The sequence below is a fragment of the Sinocyclocheilus rhinocerous genome, unplaced genomic scaffold (assembly GCF_001515625.1).
Source record: "Sinocyclocheilus rhinocerous isolate Xijiao unplaced genomic scaffold, SAMN03320098_v1.1 scaffold1166, whole genome shotgun sequence".
NCBI lineage: Eukaryota > Metazoa > Chordata > Actinopteri > Cypriniformes > Cyprinidae > Sinocyclocheilus > Sinocyclocheilus rhinocerous.
Genome location: NW_015646356.1, coordinates 531,463 through 546,568, shown reverse-complemented (window position 1 = coordinate 546,568; position 15,106 = coordinate 531,463). Strand labels below are relative to the sequence as shown.

The following is a 15,106-nucleotide window of genomic DNA, read 5'->3' as shown; positions in this document are numbered from 1 at the left end:
AGTGCAGGGCAAGGTATAATATATTGTTTAAACCGTTACTGCCTTGAGTTATTTTAATACAGTAAATGTAAAATGCTTAAAAACGCTGTTGCTTAAAGATAGATCTATCTATCTCTCTTAGACATGATATATATAAATATAACCATTCTAAAGTTTGAGGTCACAAAGATTTATTTATTCTTAAAACTTGTCTACGTTATAGTATCAATTCAAGATTTTTTGTGTGAAAAAGAAACAGCTCACACTGAGAGGGTTTGTTTGTAGAATAAAAGTCTGAATTTATTCTGTTGATCTGTACATTGAACAAGAGTACTCAGACTGCAGCACACACACGCATACATACACGCGCGCGCGCGCACACACACACACACACACACACGACTGATGTTAACCGGCGAAACCAGCTGTGCACAGGTGAGGAGTGCAACTGGTTCACGTGGAAACATTTGATTTCGCTTTCCATTGTCTTTCTATCCTTGTTCTCTGTTTGAGTCCCAGTGGAGTCAGACTCAAGGTGCAGTGAGGCCAAGTTTAGCTGAAATTAAGCTGGGTTCAGCCTAAAAACACAGTATGAATAAAAATTCTCCACTGAGAGTCCTTTTAGTCCAGGCTTAGGCTTGATCTGTGTGCAAGTAAAGCAGACCTAACGTATGGGGAACAGGGACTGTTGTGAGAAAGAAGATCCCGCTGACAGCAGCCCTCGCTGACTCCGTGGTAAAACCAATACTAACCAGTATGTGACCATATCAAAAGACTCCGTGGTAAAACCAATACTAACCAGTATGTGACCATATCAAAAGAAAATACCCACAAACGCAGACCTGAAAGAGAGCATGTTCACAGTTATTTCATCCGGCATTCTCCATCAGCGACTTTCCCGAAAAATATTGATTAATACATACATACATACATATATATATATATATATATATAGGTTTCTAGATATTTATTCAGCAGCAAGAATGAAGAGATGACAGACATGATAAAGACACAAAAAGTTAAATGAAAATGCAAAATGTTCAGATTTAAATGCAATACGATCAATTCCCGAACTCACTCTCTGGTCTTGAGGTCAGTTCATGAAGCCCATGACATATTCGCTTCACATGACACACAATCATCAAAAACGTCTTGACAGGAAAGTGTTCGCTAACAAAATCCCACAGTTTGCCTTCAGTTGTCACGTTAAACACTCTAAATGAATCAACTGTCTGTATTAATAAAAAATGTCATGGAAACATGCGACTGATTGTATTTTCGTAGACAGACTAATTTACGTTCTGCTGAGCGTCAGGCGCTCAACACACCCGTATTTCTGAGACCGCTTTCGCTGAACTGAAATGCAAATTGGAGGCTTTGTTCCCAAACAGTTCTTAATGACAACAACAAAGAGTTTCTTTGGGAGGGAACCACTTTGGTAAGTTAAGAAAACACCCTACAGTTAACGTACTGCAAAATATCATCCCCACCACCACCAAATGTAAGACTACCATGTTAGCTGCACTGTATTTCTACAGTGGGATTGACTTTCACATTAACTGCTGAGGACCACATTGCTGTGTGAGTCAACTGCCCAGTAATATTTAGGTAGATGGTTTGGATTATCAGGTTTCTTACTCCAGCATCAGGTTTGTATTGTACAATAAAGACAAGGTTATATGGCCACGGAAAGATCCTGCGTGCACGGTTTTAATAGTCTGTTAATTTGGAACGGAGTACGTGAGGTAATTTGTTAGAGAGGTATGTCTTACTCGAAATATGAAAAACTAAATTTTTACGACATGCCGGATGCAATTCCTAAGATTCTTTAATCTGATGCTTTATTTTTATCCCAAAATTCCTGCTGCTATAAAATGAACATTAACCAGTTTAATTCATGCAAAGCGGAACGACCTCCAGAAAAGTAGAAAAATTAGCACCATCTGAGGTAAGTGACACAGATTAGACAACCCATGCCTGCTGTAGCACCATCAATGGGATAAAAATGTAATTACTGCAAGTAAACGCCATCTACTGCCACAGAAACATTAACACAGTTGTTAAGGGAGTAAAATACGACATCTGACATGAATCTATACCATACAGACTGATATATATCTCTGAACGAGGTACGAGGGTGGCGAGACTGTCTTAGGAACACAGACGATGAGCAGCAATGAGGTAGGACTGTGACTCTACATGCTTGTTTTCAGACTAAGAATAACCTGAACTTGTGTTTTATCAAAAATAAATTTCTTTCACTAGTAGAGCTGAGAATATTGGTTGTTAAATAAGACTGACTCTGAGTAGGGTCCTTTATTGTAATCGTGAGCATGAAAAAAGTGTGAGCGCAACAGGAAGTTGCCGTTCTTGCTATAGCGGAATACTGGGCAGTTTTGGGAATTGCTGTGGCATGTGGGCAGGTCCTCAGCATTTGATTGACAATCTCAGAATGTAGGTTAGTGAAACAGGCCAAAGCAATACTAACTATTTTTTCCCCCAAGAACGTCCGCATATTACTTTTTTTGGCATCATAAAGGAACAAAAAAACAAAAACAAATGATTTAAGATTTTTCAAATTGAACAATACAGCCATATCCATTATCTAAAGCTTAATGCTCTTTTGATACAAAACAGAAAACAACATAAATCAGACAACGGAGATAGGAAAAATATATTCCGGCTGTTACTTTCTTGTTGGTTTAGCTTAGATAACTGTGGACAACCTTAGCAGGGCCCGTTTTTGTGCAAGTTCATATTCATAAGACTGATCACAAACTGTCCGTTGCTGAGAATTTGGCTTATTTTTAACAGAACGACACAAACACAAATTCAGATTGGACGAAACTCATTTGACATGACAAAACGTCTCCTGGACAATACGCCGAGAACAAAATGTTGATCCCTCACGTGCTTTGCACCGGGACTTGCCATTTTCCAGAGGTGGCACAGACCAGCTCAAAGCTAAGCACTGCTATTACACAACCACTGAAAGCATAGGCACCAGCCTCACCACAGTCTCCCAGAAGAGAAAAACACAGCCTCCGCGAGGCTACTGCTTCGCTTTTGTAGCCTTTTAGCCTATAAATACTGTACATGATTGTATTTAAAAGTCGGATTTTCCCTGATGGGATTCACGTGTTTGATCTCACAACTGAAGAAACTTTTAATTTTTAATTTTCCTCGGATCTTAATGCCGCCGTGCCCGAATTTAGTCTCGGCGCAGCTGCGAGGCAAAAAAAAAAGAAAGAAAGAAAGCATAAGAGCAATAAATTATGCTGTAGTCTTTTTCAAGGCAACGATTCCCCTAGCAAATCTCCAGATAAAAAGTATGACCACATGGACCGATGATAAAGTTTGGCTGTCATTCAACCTCTGCACACCTAAAGCTGTCATTTTCCAGTATACCCGCACAGTACGTACGCTCATTATGGAACATCAAATATTCAATAAGTGTGGCAATACATATCACACAATACAGGAAATATCTACAGAAAAAAAGAAGAGAAAGACATTCAGTGGAACAAAAGAACCTTAGTACAATCTGTTCTCTCCCGTAATTACCTTGACATATTGGAGGTACGTCGCTGTAAGAAAGAAAAAAGGAATCGCTTTCACAGGCTCGAGAGAATGAGAAACAAATGGCTGCTAAACTGCTATTGAGTGGCAGAAAACTGATAGCTGATTTATGATTTCTCGTGAACGTCTTTTCACAAGCATTGTTAAATGTTTATGTTGACTTCTTTTTTTTTTTTTAATTGGCTTGGGTAAATCACAACAAAGAAGCCAACATTGATGGATTTTTATACGTTTTTTTTTCCTCCTTAGGATTAAAGTGCTACGTTGTCGAAGATGGACAATGACTTCCTCGGAACGGAAAGGCGGGCGACGGCTGCCTCTCGACGGAAATGACTCCAAATGAAATGATATTCCGTAACAAATGACTCACAGTGAGGTGAAATTCATAAATTGAAGTTCTTGAAGCATCAAGATACCTGCGGTAAAAAAATCCATGATAGTATCAATTTAAGATATGGGTTTCTGTCATTAGAGATGATGTATTCGTGAAGAGCCCTGCATTCTTTGAGAAATATGAGTACCCAGGATCTACGTTAATAGCGAAATGTCACATATACACTGTAATGATTAGAAACTATATAAGAACCAGCAAAGATAAAGACAGAATTACAACATTGTCTGACTCGCTTTTGAACCAGAAGCTTAGTGAGATAAGGTGCAGCCTGGATGCAAACGATGACATGTTCAAAAACATGAGAATATATTCCAAATATACACTGAAATTTTCTCCCCACTAATAAATGTACTTGATTAAAACAACAAAATAAAACAAATATGAGAAAATAAAAAAATAGGGAGGCTTTTGCGTGGCAGATCTGTGATCTGTTAATTCACAGTAAGCGATATGGCATCACAGTCAAGAACCCAAATCTGCAAGAGGGTCTTTTTTCTATCGTTACGCCGACAAGCCAGTGCCACACAGACTGTTTGTGATGACAAAGGACTAAAGTGTGGATGGCATGGCTCATTGTAAGTTGTCACGATATCTTATTTCCTCCCCTAATGAGTGCGCCCTCTACAGGTGGGCTGGAGCAGAGACCCTGCTGTTGGTGCGACCAGAAGGATGAGGCTAATGTGTAACTCCCGAGCACTGCTGACAGTTTTACCCCACGTCTGCACACGGCGCCTGGCATCTCTCCACACTCACACCAAAGTGCAGTTAAAGCAATATCAGCTCATATTACAATCACAGCTTGCTATAAAACGGAGAACACAGTTCCCAATGATTGCCAGCTGGAAAAAGGCCTAGCTCAGATTTCCACTTACCCTCCGTCCCAAGTGCAATTTACGGCTGGTAAAAGGTCTTAGGTGGTCTCCATCTCTGTAGACCCGATAATACAATAACTCCTGTCCCATGGCTAGTCCATCAAGTATACTGAAATCAAATTGGATGTGCTCTTGTTGTTTACAAGAATCTTATTTTATACTTTACGTCATTTTTACTGCATTGTTATCAACTCTGGTGCTTTTGTACACAACAAGACATCTGCAATAATAAGAATTCAAAAAATATGGCATTAAATACTCTCTTCAGAGTTGAATCAGATGAAATGTAAAGAGAAATCTGAATTACTGGTGGGTATTTCTTCAGGCCCCAAATTTTACTCAAATTAATTTGTTTTGTTAGAATATACACTGCTATTCAAAGGCCGATAAGATTTTTTAAAAAGAAATTAATACTTTTATTCAAAAGACTTGTATTTTAAATAAATGTCATTATTTTGAACTTTCTATTCATCAATGAATTCTGAAAAAAGTATCAGTTTTCACAAAACTATTAAGTGCCACAATTGTTATTAATATTGTTAACAGTAAAAACTGTTTCTTGAGCACCAAATCATCATATTAGAATGATTTCTGAATGATCATGTGACACTGAAGACTGCAGTAATGGCTGAAGAAAATTCAGCTTTGCCATCACAGGAATTAATGACATTTTAAAAAGTATTAAAAAAAACAAACACTTATTTCAAATTTGTAATAATATTTCAGAAATTTACCGTTTTATTCTTTCAAAAACATTTAAAAAATCTTACCGACCCCAAACTTTTGAACAGTAGTGTAAATGACTTGAAAACGCGTCATCGTAATTACAACTTTTAAACCACAGGAACTTCCCAACAGGACTTGAAGGCAGTATACAGCCTAAAACAAACATAAGAAGTCTACTGATGATCGTAAAAAGTCTAAATGTAACTTTTAAGAATGATTTGTTCACCTTTTTGTGGCTTATCTCCAAACACACGCTGCTATGACTACATGCGACCTCTCCACCCCTAACAACCATCAAGAACAACAACAGACCATCAGTAGTCATCTCAGGAAAGCAATTAAGCCTAGATTGATTAATTAAATCAATCGTTCATTAAGACGACGCAGGGTGTGACCCTGTTTAAAAGTGCAACTCTTTATGTTAAGTACCTTTAGCAGATGGTCCCTGTGAAGTGACCTACCTCCCCTTAAGACTCCGACTCTAAGCCAGCATTTATGACACCTCGCAAACATCCTCCTGAAACAAGAAGACTTCTCCTGAAGGGAAACCTCTTTAGTACATTAGGACATGTTCTGACACAGAACACAAGCTGATGTGCCAAACACATTTTTCTCGCACACGATTTAAAGGATCGCTCCTGTCTATCAGGCATAATATCCGACCCACCCCGAGATCCCCCGTCAAAGCTTAAAAAAACCCACCCCATTCACTCACAGAATGCACACCAGCATGCTAAGGCTGTGCGGAGAGAGGTAAAACTGTCATACAGGCTGTAAAACAGGGTCTACGAGAGTAAGAGACAGAGAGGTCTTGGGAGGGCATCAGTGGAAATCTCAATTGGCAGCGCCGGTGAATACATGCACCTTCTCCACCAGAAGTCCTTGAGGAGTAGAATGAGCTATGGTGACAACTTCAGCGCCCCCTACAGACCGTCATAGGGGAAGTTCTCCATCTTCACCGTCTGCTGGATGAGAAGCTTGGACTCTCGCCGCTCCTCGTTCTTGATAGATTTGTTGATATCCATGATCTTTTCGCAGATGTATTTGTTCACTTTGGATAATCGCTGGGTGATCTCTGCACTGTCAGCTGTTTCTTGAGACACACGGTCGTACAGACACTCTGGAATGAAATAGTAGACTAGAAATTAGCAAAGAAAACAGAAAAAAATGCCTTGTAATTTGATGTTTTTTCCCCCATATGAGACACACGGTCGTACAGACACTCTGGAATGAAATAGTAGACTAGAAATTAGCAAAGAAAACAGAAAAAAAATGCCTTGTAATTTGATGTTTTTTTCCCCATACATTTTAAAAATATTTAAGTTTAACTTCTTTAAATGAAGTTTTAAGTACGATATTAGTTGTTTCTATGAAATTGTTTTGGAAGCTAAAATTTGTTCTACAATAACAATTCTCCAAACTTGTATCAGCAGAACTAGAAATATAACCCCAACCTAATTTTAATAACAAATCTTTTTAAAGACGGTATGTTTACCTCGAACAATTTTGAGCTTGCTCGGTGAAAGCGGTGGTTTGGGCAGGGCGTCTTTCTTCTTCTTCGTAGCGACGCCAGTCACGCTGCGGTTCTTCAGGGTTTCTGTGCCCCAGATCATCACCGCCAGGTTTTTGGTGAATTTTGAGTCTCCCTGTGTCCGTTGTAGCTGGTGCCACTTCTCCTCCTCCACCCAAATCCCTCCACCCAAGTGCACCTGCAAGAGACAGACTCTTCTTCAAATATGCAGCATACACACACTGTCACTGACAAGATTTTGCTTTCACATTCTGCCACTTCAGTGCCATGTGGTCTATTCCCCGAAGTGTGTCTGAGACATGGTAGCTTTCCCTTCACAATGAATTAAACAGCTCTGTTTATGGAGGATGAAATGCAAGATTCTATGTGATTCAGATTTAAGCTTGTTAACAGCTGTTTGTGTTGCATGTAGTACAGTTGTGCTCCTAAGTTTACATAAACCTTGCTGATCCTGAAAAAAAAAAAAAAAATCTAAATCATATAAAATTGTTGTTTTTATTTAGTACTGCCCTGAGCACCTACCTACCTATCTACAGACAGACAGACAGACAGACAGACAGATAGATAGATAGATAGATAGATAGATACTTGAGGAGGGCACAAGTAATATAAACCAAATCTGTCAATGTTTGAACAGAATTCAAACAAACTAAACCAATAAATAAACAATGCATTTTTAATGCTCTCTATTAATTTAAATAGATAAATACATGTAAAAAAACTTTTGACCAATGAATTTCCATGACCTTTCTAGGTGTTTTGCAAGCCAGGTTTTACTCTACTCAGGAGCGATAATTAGCTGATGAAATATTTTAGAGCAAAGCAGAACCAGAAAATATCTATTTATTATAGAAATTACTTTGACAAATTTTCCATGACTGTAGGAACCCTGTCCAGTGAAGGTCCTTGGGTTTTGTGGTATGCAACGACACTAAACCCTTCCGCATACCCTCTGAGATCTAGGGACCGATCACCACATACGAGAGACGCGTCACACTTAAATTCAGTGGCGAGGTGTCTGGGTTCATTAAATGCAGTAATGTGTTTTGACAGATGCCAGACCAGAGTGTTGACTTTTAAGCCACACTGTGGAGGACACAGCCCAACAAGCCATCAAGTGGATTGATGGGCAGCTGGTGAGTAACAGCTGAGGTAATGTGCCTTCTGCTTTGTCACCCTGAGCAGTCTTCAGGCTCGGATCCAGTGGCTTTTCCCCAATGCAACTAATGTGCTTTAGGCCCTGGTCCAGCAGACAAGCTTTCACTGCTCTTAACTTAGAGGAGATTTGCTTTTCTACGGCTACCTGTCACTCAGGGCAATTCCTGTGGTACAAATAATTAATGCCGGATATGTGTGCGTATGTGTAAGGGCCTAATTTGCTTTTGTTCTTCACGCTTGAACTGAGAACCCTTTCAGCATGTAACACAAATTCCCCCCTGTCATGCAAGGCAGTAGGAGGAACGCAAAATGCGGACCCGATGTCTGCTAACAGGGCTCAAAATCACAGCAAGCGTTCTGGTTAAAAGGCCCTTTGAGACTGATGGGGGGATGGTTGTAGAAGGGATTTCGGGAGTCAATTAGACAAACCATACACCACTGCAAAACATTAAAAGAAACACTGAATTGCGCTAACACAAGGAGCATCGGCAAAATCACTGAATTGTGTTGTTTATACAACAGTTAAACGAGTAGCTAATGACCGAAGTCAAGTCACATTTCTTCCATGAATAATGTTTGAATCTATCCAATAAAAATCAAGATGACCATAACTTTGGAAGGTCTCATCACAATTGACATGCTGTTATTTAATAAATATATAGAATGAGGTGTTAGATATACATAATATATACTACCGTTCAAAAGTTTGGGGTCAGTAAGATGTTGAAAACACTTGTGCTGCTTAATATTTATGGTGATACGGTGAACATTTTTTCAGAATTTTTTATGTAAAAGAACAGCTGAAATAGAAATCTTTTGTAAGATTTCGTAAAAATTGTAACGGTCACTTTTGATCAACTTAACGCATCTTTGGTGAATAAAAGGTATTATTAATTTCTTTAAAAAACGACCAAAAAAGTACCAACTTTTAAATGGTAGTGTATATAATTTTAAATATGTGGCTTTTCTGCTAAAAAGGCTAGAATAAAGTAAGACTGGGTGTCATACATTTTTGGGATGTTTGAAAAAGACAGTAAAAACACACACAGGACTACATACTTTTCCATCATTGAAGGTGTAGACGGTTCTCGGGGATGGGGAGTGGGTGGAGCTAGTGTTGGCTTCCTCTTGACACACCTCCTGTGGTTCACTGATCGGCTCCACCACCTCTGCTTTGATTGTCTGTGTGCCATTGTCATGCATCGGCTCTGTATGAAGCAAAGCAAAACACTGCTCACCATTCAGTGAAGCACAATTTAACAGGAGAAAGATGAGTGTAATCCTGAGAAAGTGTTGACGGCAGAAGTTCCCTGCTCTCTAATGACAGTTTTGAATTCAGTCCAGTGTGGCCGCAGTAAGTCCTGGCCCGCCCCCTTTGGAGTGCTGCCTGAAACATGGCTCTCCCGTGCCTCAAGACAACCAGGTAATTTTAGCTCAGTAAGCTGGCTTGGTGGCTGGCCGCACTAAGCTCTAATGTATCTGTTGAGTTTTAATATCGGTCAGTGCACTGCACGTCTGACCCTAAAGAACCCTGTCCGGTCTAATCTTCAGCCTGCTCCACCAGCTCGCTCCAGACCACAGTCTGTTCCCCCCCAAGCACACACACAGACAGGCGCAGCAGCTGGCCGGGATACTGGCCTGAGCGCTCTGGACACTATGTCCTCTTTAAGCAGCCTGTACTGTAGTCTTCATCTGAGTGAATTATCAGTCCCTGCAGCTCAGAACTATGTGGAAAATGTAATAACATTAAAAATGTTAAATTATTAGGGCTGCCAATTTAACATGCTAACTTAGTACAATTAATTAAAGAGATTCTGAGAAAAAAAAAAAAAACAATGGTAAAAGATTGCCTTAGAAATAGTGCAAAAGGACGCCAAAAACATGTTTTGTAGACTGCAAAATGGATTGCTGTGGATTGCAGGATGAAAGACTTATATTTAATAATATAAAATGACAATACAATATATTGACTTTTAAAGCCACTTTTTGTAAAGTCTGTTCAATGTTTTCAGCCGCAATGATATAATGACTGTGAATTATCTTCATTTGGAGGCTTTTCTCAGCAAATATTGATGCGTGCGATTAATTTGATTAATTAATAACATAATTACATGACATAATTAATTACTTGATATGCAGAATATTAATTAAGTACTTGCTATGCTAAATAATTATCAAATTAATCAAATGATGAACATTTTAATTGACTGGCAGCCCTAAAAATGACAAAAGAGCACATTTAAATTGCTGTCTGAACATGCAGTAAGTCCTTGATCTTCACTGAATTGGACACTAAATACTTCACTCACTATTGCCTTCTAAAGTTGACTAACCATTTCTGCTTTTGTATTAAGTGAAAAAAGAGAGAAAAAAAGCTCTATGAATCTTTAAAAAATGCTAACAAGCTAAATTGGGTTGTAAAGCAAAATAGATAATTCTGACATTAAATTCTGTTTGGATGAGCCATGTTTGAAGCAGTTACAATATAAAGTGATACTAATTAGAAAATCAATGTCAAAGCCTTTTAAGCACAAATTTACAATACAGATAAATTTCAAGGTTTAGGTTTTAATCAAAACAATGAATTTCTACGATTCAGCGAACAAATTAAAATTCTGCATTAGATCTGTTCAACGAGTTCGGTGCAAATATTTTACATTTGCACACTGCTTCATGTATCAGCGTTGGTGTGAACAGGCCTTTAGTTTGTCAAGTGTGCCGAAACGTATAATTCATGCAAATCTCACCGCTGCCAAGCCTCATGAGCAGGACGTCCTGTAGGCGTCGATTGAAATCACGCAGCTCCTTGACTTCGGTCAGCAGACTGCCGTACTCCTTGAGCTTCTTGGCCTGCTGCAGCAGCTGCCTGCGTGTGCGCTCCAGTTCCTGCTGCAGGCGTCTCATTTCCTCTTCCTGCTGCCTGTAGCTGTGCACCAGCTCCTCATACAGGACGCGAGGCACCACGGCCTCGTCCTGCTCTTCCTCTTCCTCTGTTGTGAGTCTGTCCAGCTCCTCTCCCTCAGTGCAGGAGTTGACAGCGTTCCTCTCCAGCCGTGCCACCACAGCAGCCAGGCTCTTTGAGGAGTTGGAACTGGCCCTCTGCTGTTCCTGTGACTGGACCTGCACAACAACATTCAGCATCTTGACCAGTGCACATTGCGTACAATTAAATAATAATATACTGTTTTTGTTTTTGGATATCGATCTACCTTTCTCCAGAGATTTTAAGTTTTAACTCGCACACCTAATGAGAATTTTTCAGTTCACAAAGATCCACATAGATTTAAAGAGCTAATTTCATAAGTAATCTAAATTTCCTTGATCTTTTCAATTCACTGAAAATGAACAGCACAGCACTGTGATGTCACATGAATGCATGGACACATGACTCTCCAAACAGCTTCTCGCTTGTAGCTCATCGTTTTTTTGTTTTAATGTGTGTGTGTATATATCTTTTTAAATGTATTACTATAGATTATAAATAACAAATAATCTACTCCACTTTCCCCAGTGGATTAAAATGTTAACGTTAAGTGATGAGGTTAAACTTTGATGTTTAGATGAAATCTGTTTCTACTATCCAAATTTGTAGGGCAGAGTTCACCAAACTTGAACTTTAGTACACAAAATCCTACTCATATGCTTGCATTCACATGGGTATGAATGGAGGAACACAACATCTCGTGTGACTTTCCTTTTATAGCATGGTTGGAAGGAAACTGTTGGAAGAAAATAGAACTCGAAAAGCTGGACTGCTTTATAATGATCAAACAGTATCAATACACATGATAATACCTACTGATTTTATTGTATAAAATTAAAACTAATAAAACTGATAACTAAAAAAAATCCCTTATGGGCCAAAACATTGCTATCCTTTTAAGATTTAATAAATGTCACTGTAAGAGCTGAACTGGCTCAAGAAAATTCAGTTCTGTGCTGAACCAGCTCATATGTTCTGTGAAATGAAAACTAACCAACTCAGTTTATATTAAACACACTAAGTAATTAGGGTGTGAACTGCAAGAGCACACAAAAGTGAGTTGTAAACTTTAACGGACTGTACAATTAAGAAGACATGGCATTAAAAAAAAACACAACAAGCCCATGAGTGAAACACATGGCCTTTCTGGTATCTAGCTAAAACTGCCAGATTAAACACAACAGGCTTGAAACGTTTGAAATGTCAGGACAAATTCCGCAAGCGTCAAAACATGTTTGAGTATTTTGACTTGCTTTGCTTGCGGACTATAAAATACACTCTTAATATCAGTAAAAAATCCCTGTTGAGCCATTCTTGATCTGTCCACATGTTCCCCATCTACAAATCCAGACCAGTAGCAGCACGCCTGCAAATGTCTTACAGTCTCCCAAATCTTAAAACCTTTCTTAAAAACATGTATACCGACCTTTTTATGTCTAAGGGGCACTCTCTCCTCGCCAAAATGATTCTCCACTGTGTTCCTGTTCGACATCTTGGGTATTTTCATCTTCTTTTGCATAATACTGTGCTCAAATTCCTCAATGCTTTCTAAAAAAAAAGAGGAGGGGAAACAAGTGAGAGACGCAAATATTTCATCTCTTTGCTCTGGAATGATGATACAGTTAAAACAAGGACACATCAGCAAGAGAAACATTTTATGAGTTTGGTGGAGAATCTTCCCAGTAACCTTGTAATGACACAGATGACTAGCTATTGTTGCAATAAACTATTAATGGAGCGTTTAACTTTGCAGAGTGACGTTGACTGTGCAGCATCAATATGATTTTGACAGGCGGGGTCGTCACAGCTGTCAACGCGTGATGAAGTGTCAAGTACCCAAGGCCACTTGGAGAAGACGGACCATATAAATGTGCCTACCTAACCCCTTATCATGTCAAGTGGAAAATGCCCTCAATCATCATTCTAAGATCTTGAATGTTAGCTATGTATTAAAAGTTCTACATTGGCCAGGTATGAGAGATGAGCCTCAAGGTCGGCCACAACAGATTGCAGACCGCTTAAGTTGAAGCAACTATTTAAAAGCTGTACTGGACTCCAGACTTCTGTTCCCTAAAGAGATCAGGGTTGTAAGACCAGGTTGAGCCACACATGCAGATTAGTAATGTATCTAAATAGACCTGGTTGAAGAGTGGCAGGAGTGAAAGTGGTTGGAGGTTTTTATAACTTGAGCTGAAGCAGGAAGTGTCACATGATAACAGATGTGCCACCAGCACTGATTTAAACCACACATAATACTCTGACAAGTTATAATTTAACAGTATAATATGCTGACGTAAGGTTTGAAGCAAATTGAAGGGCGTAAAAATAAAAACGACAAAATATGCCTTACCTGGCTAGCTAATGTGATGACAGTAACCTAACGTTAGCTGCTAGAGTTAAAAACGACAAACGTACACTTTTTGGTTATCATATCTGCTTTTCAGTATCTTTATTAGTTTAAAAAGACTGTTACAGTGGTTTTATTCGCGTTTAAGCTCTTATGCACCGCCGATAAATGAAGGAAGCGTTAGCAGCAGGCTAACAATCGCTTAGCATCCTGAGCCTCTCTCTGCTTTAAACCCCTCTTATCTTTCGTTTCTACTTTCACGAACTTATTCAGACGTTTTCGACACGCGTTTCCTTTAGTTTATATTCAGATTGCTGGGCTTGTCAAGCACAGACACTAGTACATCTCTCTGTAACACAAACCCCGCAATCACGATGAGCTAAAAACACCAGAACAATCAAGAAGACATCAAACCTATGACATATTCTCCGTCTACATCCATTTATCACATCAAACACTCAGGTTATATCATTAATCTTCTCTTAACACCCCAATGCATGCGTGTTAAAGCATGTTCATGCAGCTCATGTCAAATTAAAAGGATCATTTGTGTGGTAACTTCATATTACGCCATAAATATAATATAATGCTTCACAGATGATGTTTCATGCTCATGCAAATAAGAAAATATGATTTATATCAAAGTTGCATGACATTTCAGATGATCCGTTAAGCTGTTATATACCGTAGCGTTCTGTTATTTATGGAGGTTATTATTATAACGTTAACGTAGTTAATAAGAAGAGAAGAGCAGAACTCACCTGCCAGGGCGAGGATGTGTGCTTTGGCAGGCTGGCCTGCGCCTCTCAGCACCACATACACCTTCTGATCATCAAAATCTATTTTGTGCACAGGCTGGAAATCTTTCACGTCTGACACAGGTAACGCATAGCACATATCGTCCTCCAAGAAACGCACGAAAGCGTACATTATTTTTGCTCTTTGGTCCCTGATCTTTGGGATAGGCTTGACAGTTTCCCTCAAAAAAGATATAAAAAAACACATATAAACACAAAGAGGGGGGAGACAGTGGGGAGGCCTCTGCGATCGACTGCTTCCGTCTGGCTGGTGCGTATCAGTTGAGGAAATGCAGAGCCTGGTCGCCACAGACTGTACTAATCAAAACAGATGTGACGAGAGGTTTATTTTGGGGGTTAAAATGTAGTTTGCCCTTAATTATAAAAATAAATAAATAGTAATAGAAATGAATGAACAATATTTGAGAGAAATAGGCCTTTTGTGTACATAGAAAAAGTCTTAGATCTTTGAGTTCAGCTCATGAAAAATGGGGGCAAAAACAAAAGTGTTGCGTTTATAATTTTGTTCAGTATATATATACATACATATATATATATATATATATATATATAGCCAATAAAAGTCCAGAATTGTGTGTAATATCAGATGTTGTGTATGTGTTACCACTTTTGAGCTGTTTAGTCACAGAAGCCAGTGCTTAATTTGAGCTGGATCCTGTTCTGGAAAATGTCAGATTTTGAATTTTTGCGTTCCGGTAGGCCTATTTGTTTTTAAAAAT

The 15,106-nt window shown here is 39.0% G+C and overlaps 2 protein-coding genes across 4 annotated transcripts in view; both read right to left on the bottom strand.

Moving 5' to 3' along the window:
• Positions 1-14,707, bottom strand: part of LOC107707580 (BEN domain-containing protein 5-like) — a 44,620-nt gene extending 29,913 nt beyond the window's left edge. The window contains exons 1-8 of one of the 3 annotated variants that reach the window (XM_016511656.1): positions 14,331-14,707; positions 12,649-12,770; positions 10,987-11,359; positions 9,299-9,447; positions 7,046-7,259; positions 5,777-6,670; positions 4,825-4,933; positions 983-4,700 (exon numbers count right to left, since the gene is read on the bottom strand). In XM_016511656.1, coding sequence (XP_016367142.1) covers positions 6,474-6,670; positions 7,046-7,259; positions 9,299-9,447; positions 10,987-11,359; positions 12,649-12,770; positions 14,331-14,574 — 1,299 coding nt within the window. In that variant the 5' untranslated portion in view covers positions 14,575-14,707 and the 3' untranslated portion in view covers positions 983-4,700; positions 4,825-4,933; positions 5,777-6,473. Of the gene's footprint in view, positions 1-982; positions 4,934-5,776; positions 6,671-7,045; positions 7,260-9,298; positions 9,448-10,986; positions 11,360-12,648; positions 12,771-14,330 lie in introns of those variants that run through there. The other 2 variants (XM_016511657.1, XM_016511654.1) reach the window with 2 other exon arrangements.
• LOC107707579 (cytosolic carboxypeptidase 6) overlaps positions 1-15,106 on the bottom strand; it is a 347,536-nt gene that overhangs the window by 71,951 nt on the left and 260,479 nt on the right. The gene's annotated exons all lie outside the window — the stretch shown is intronic.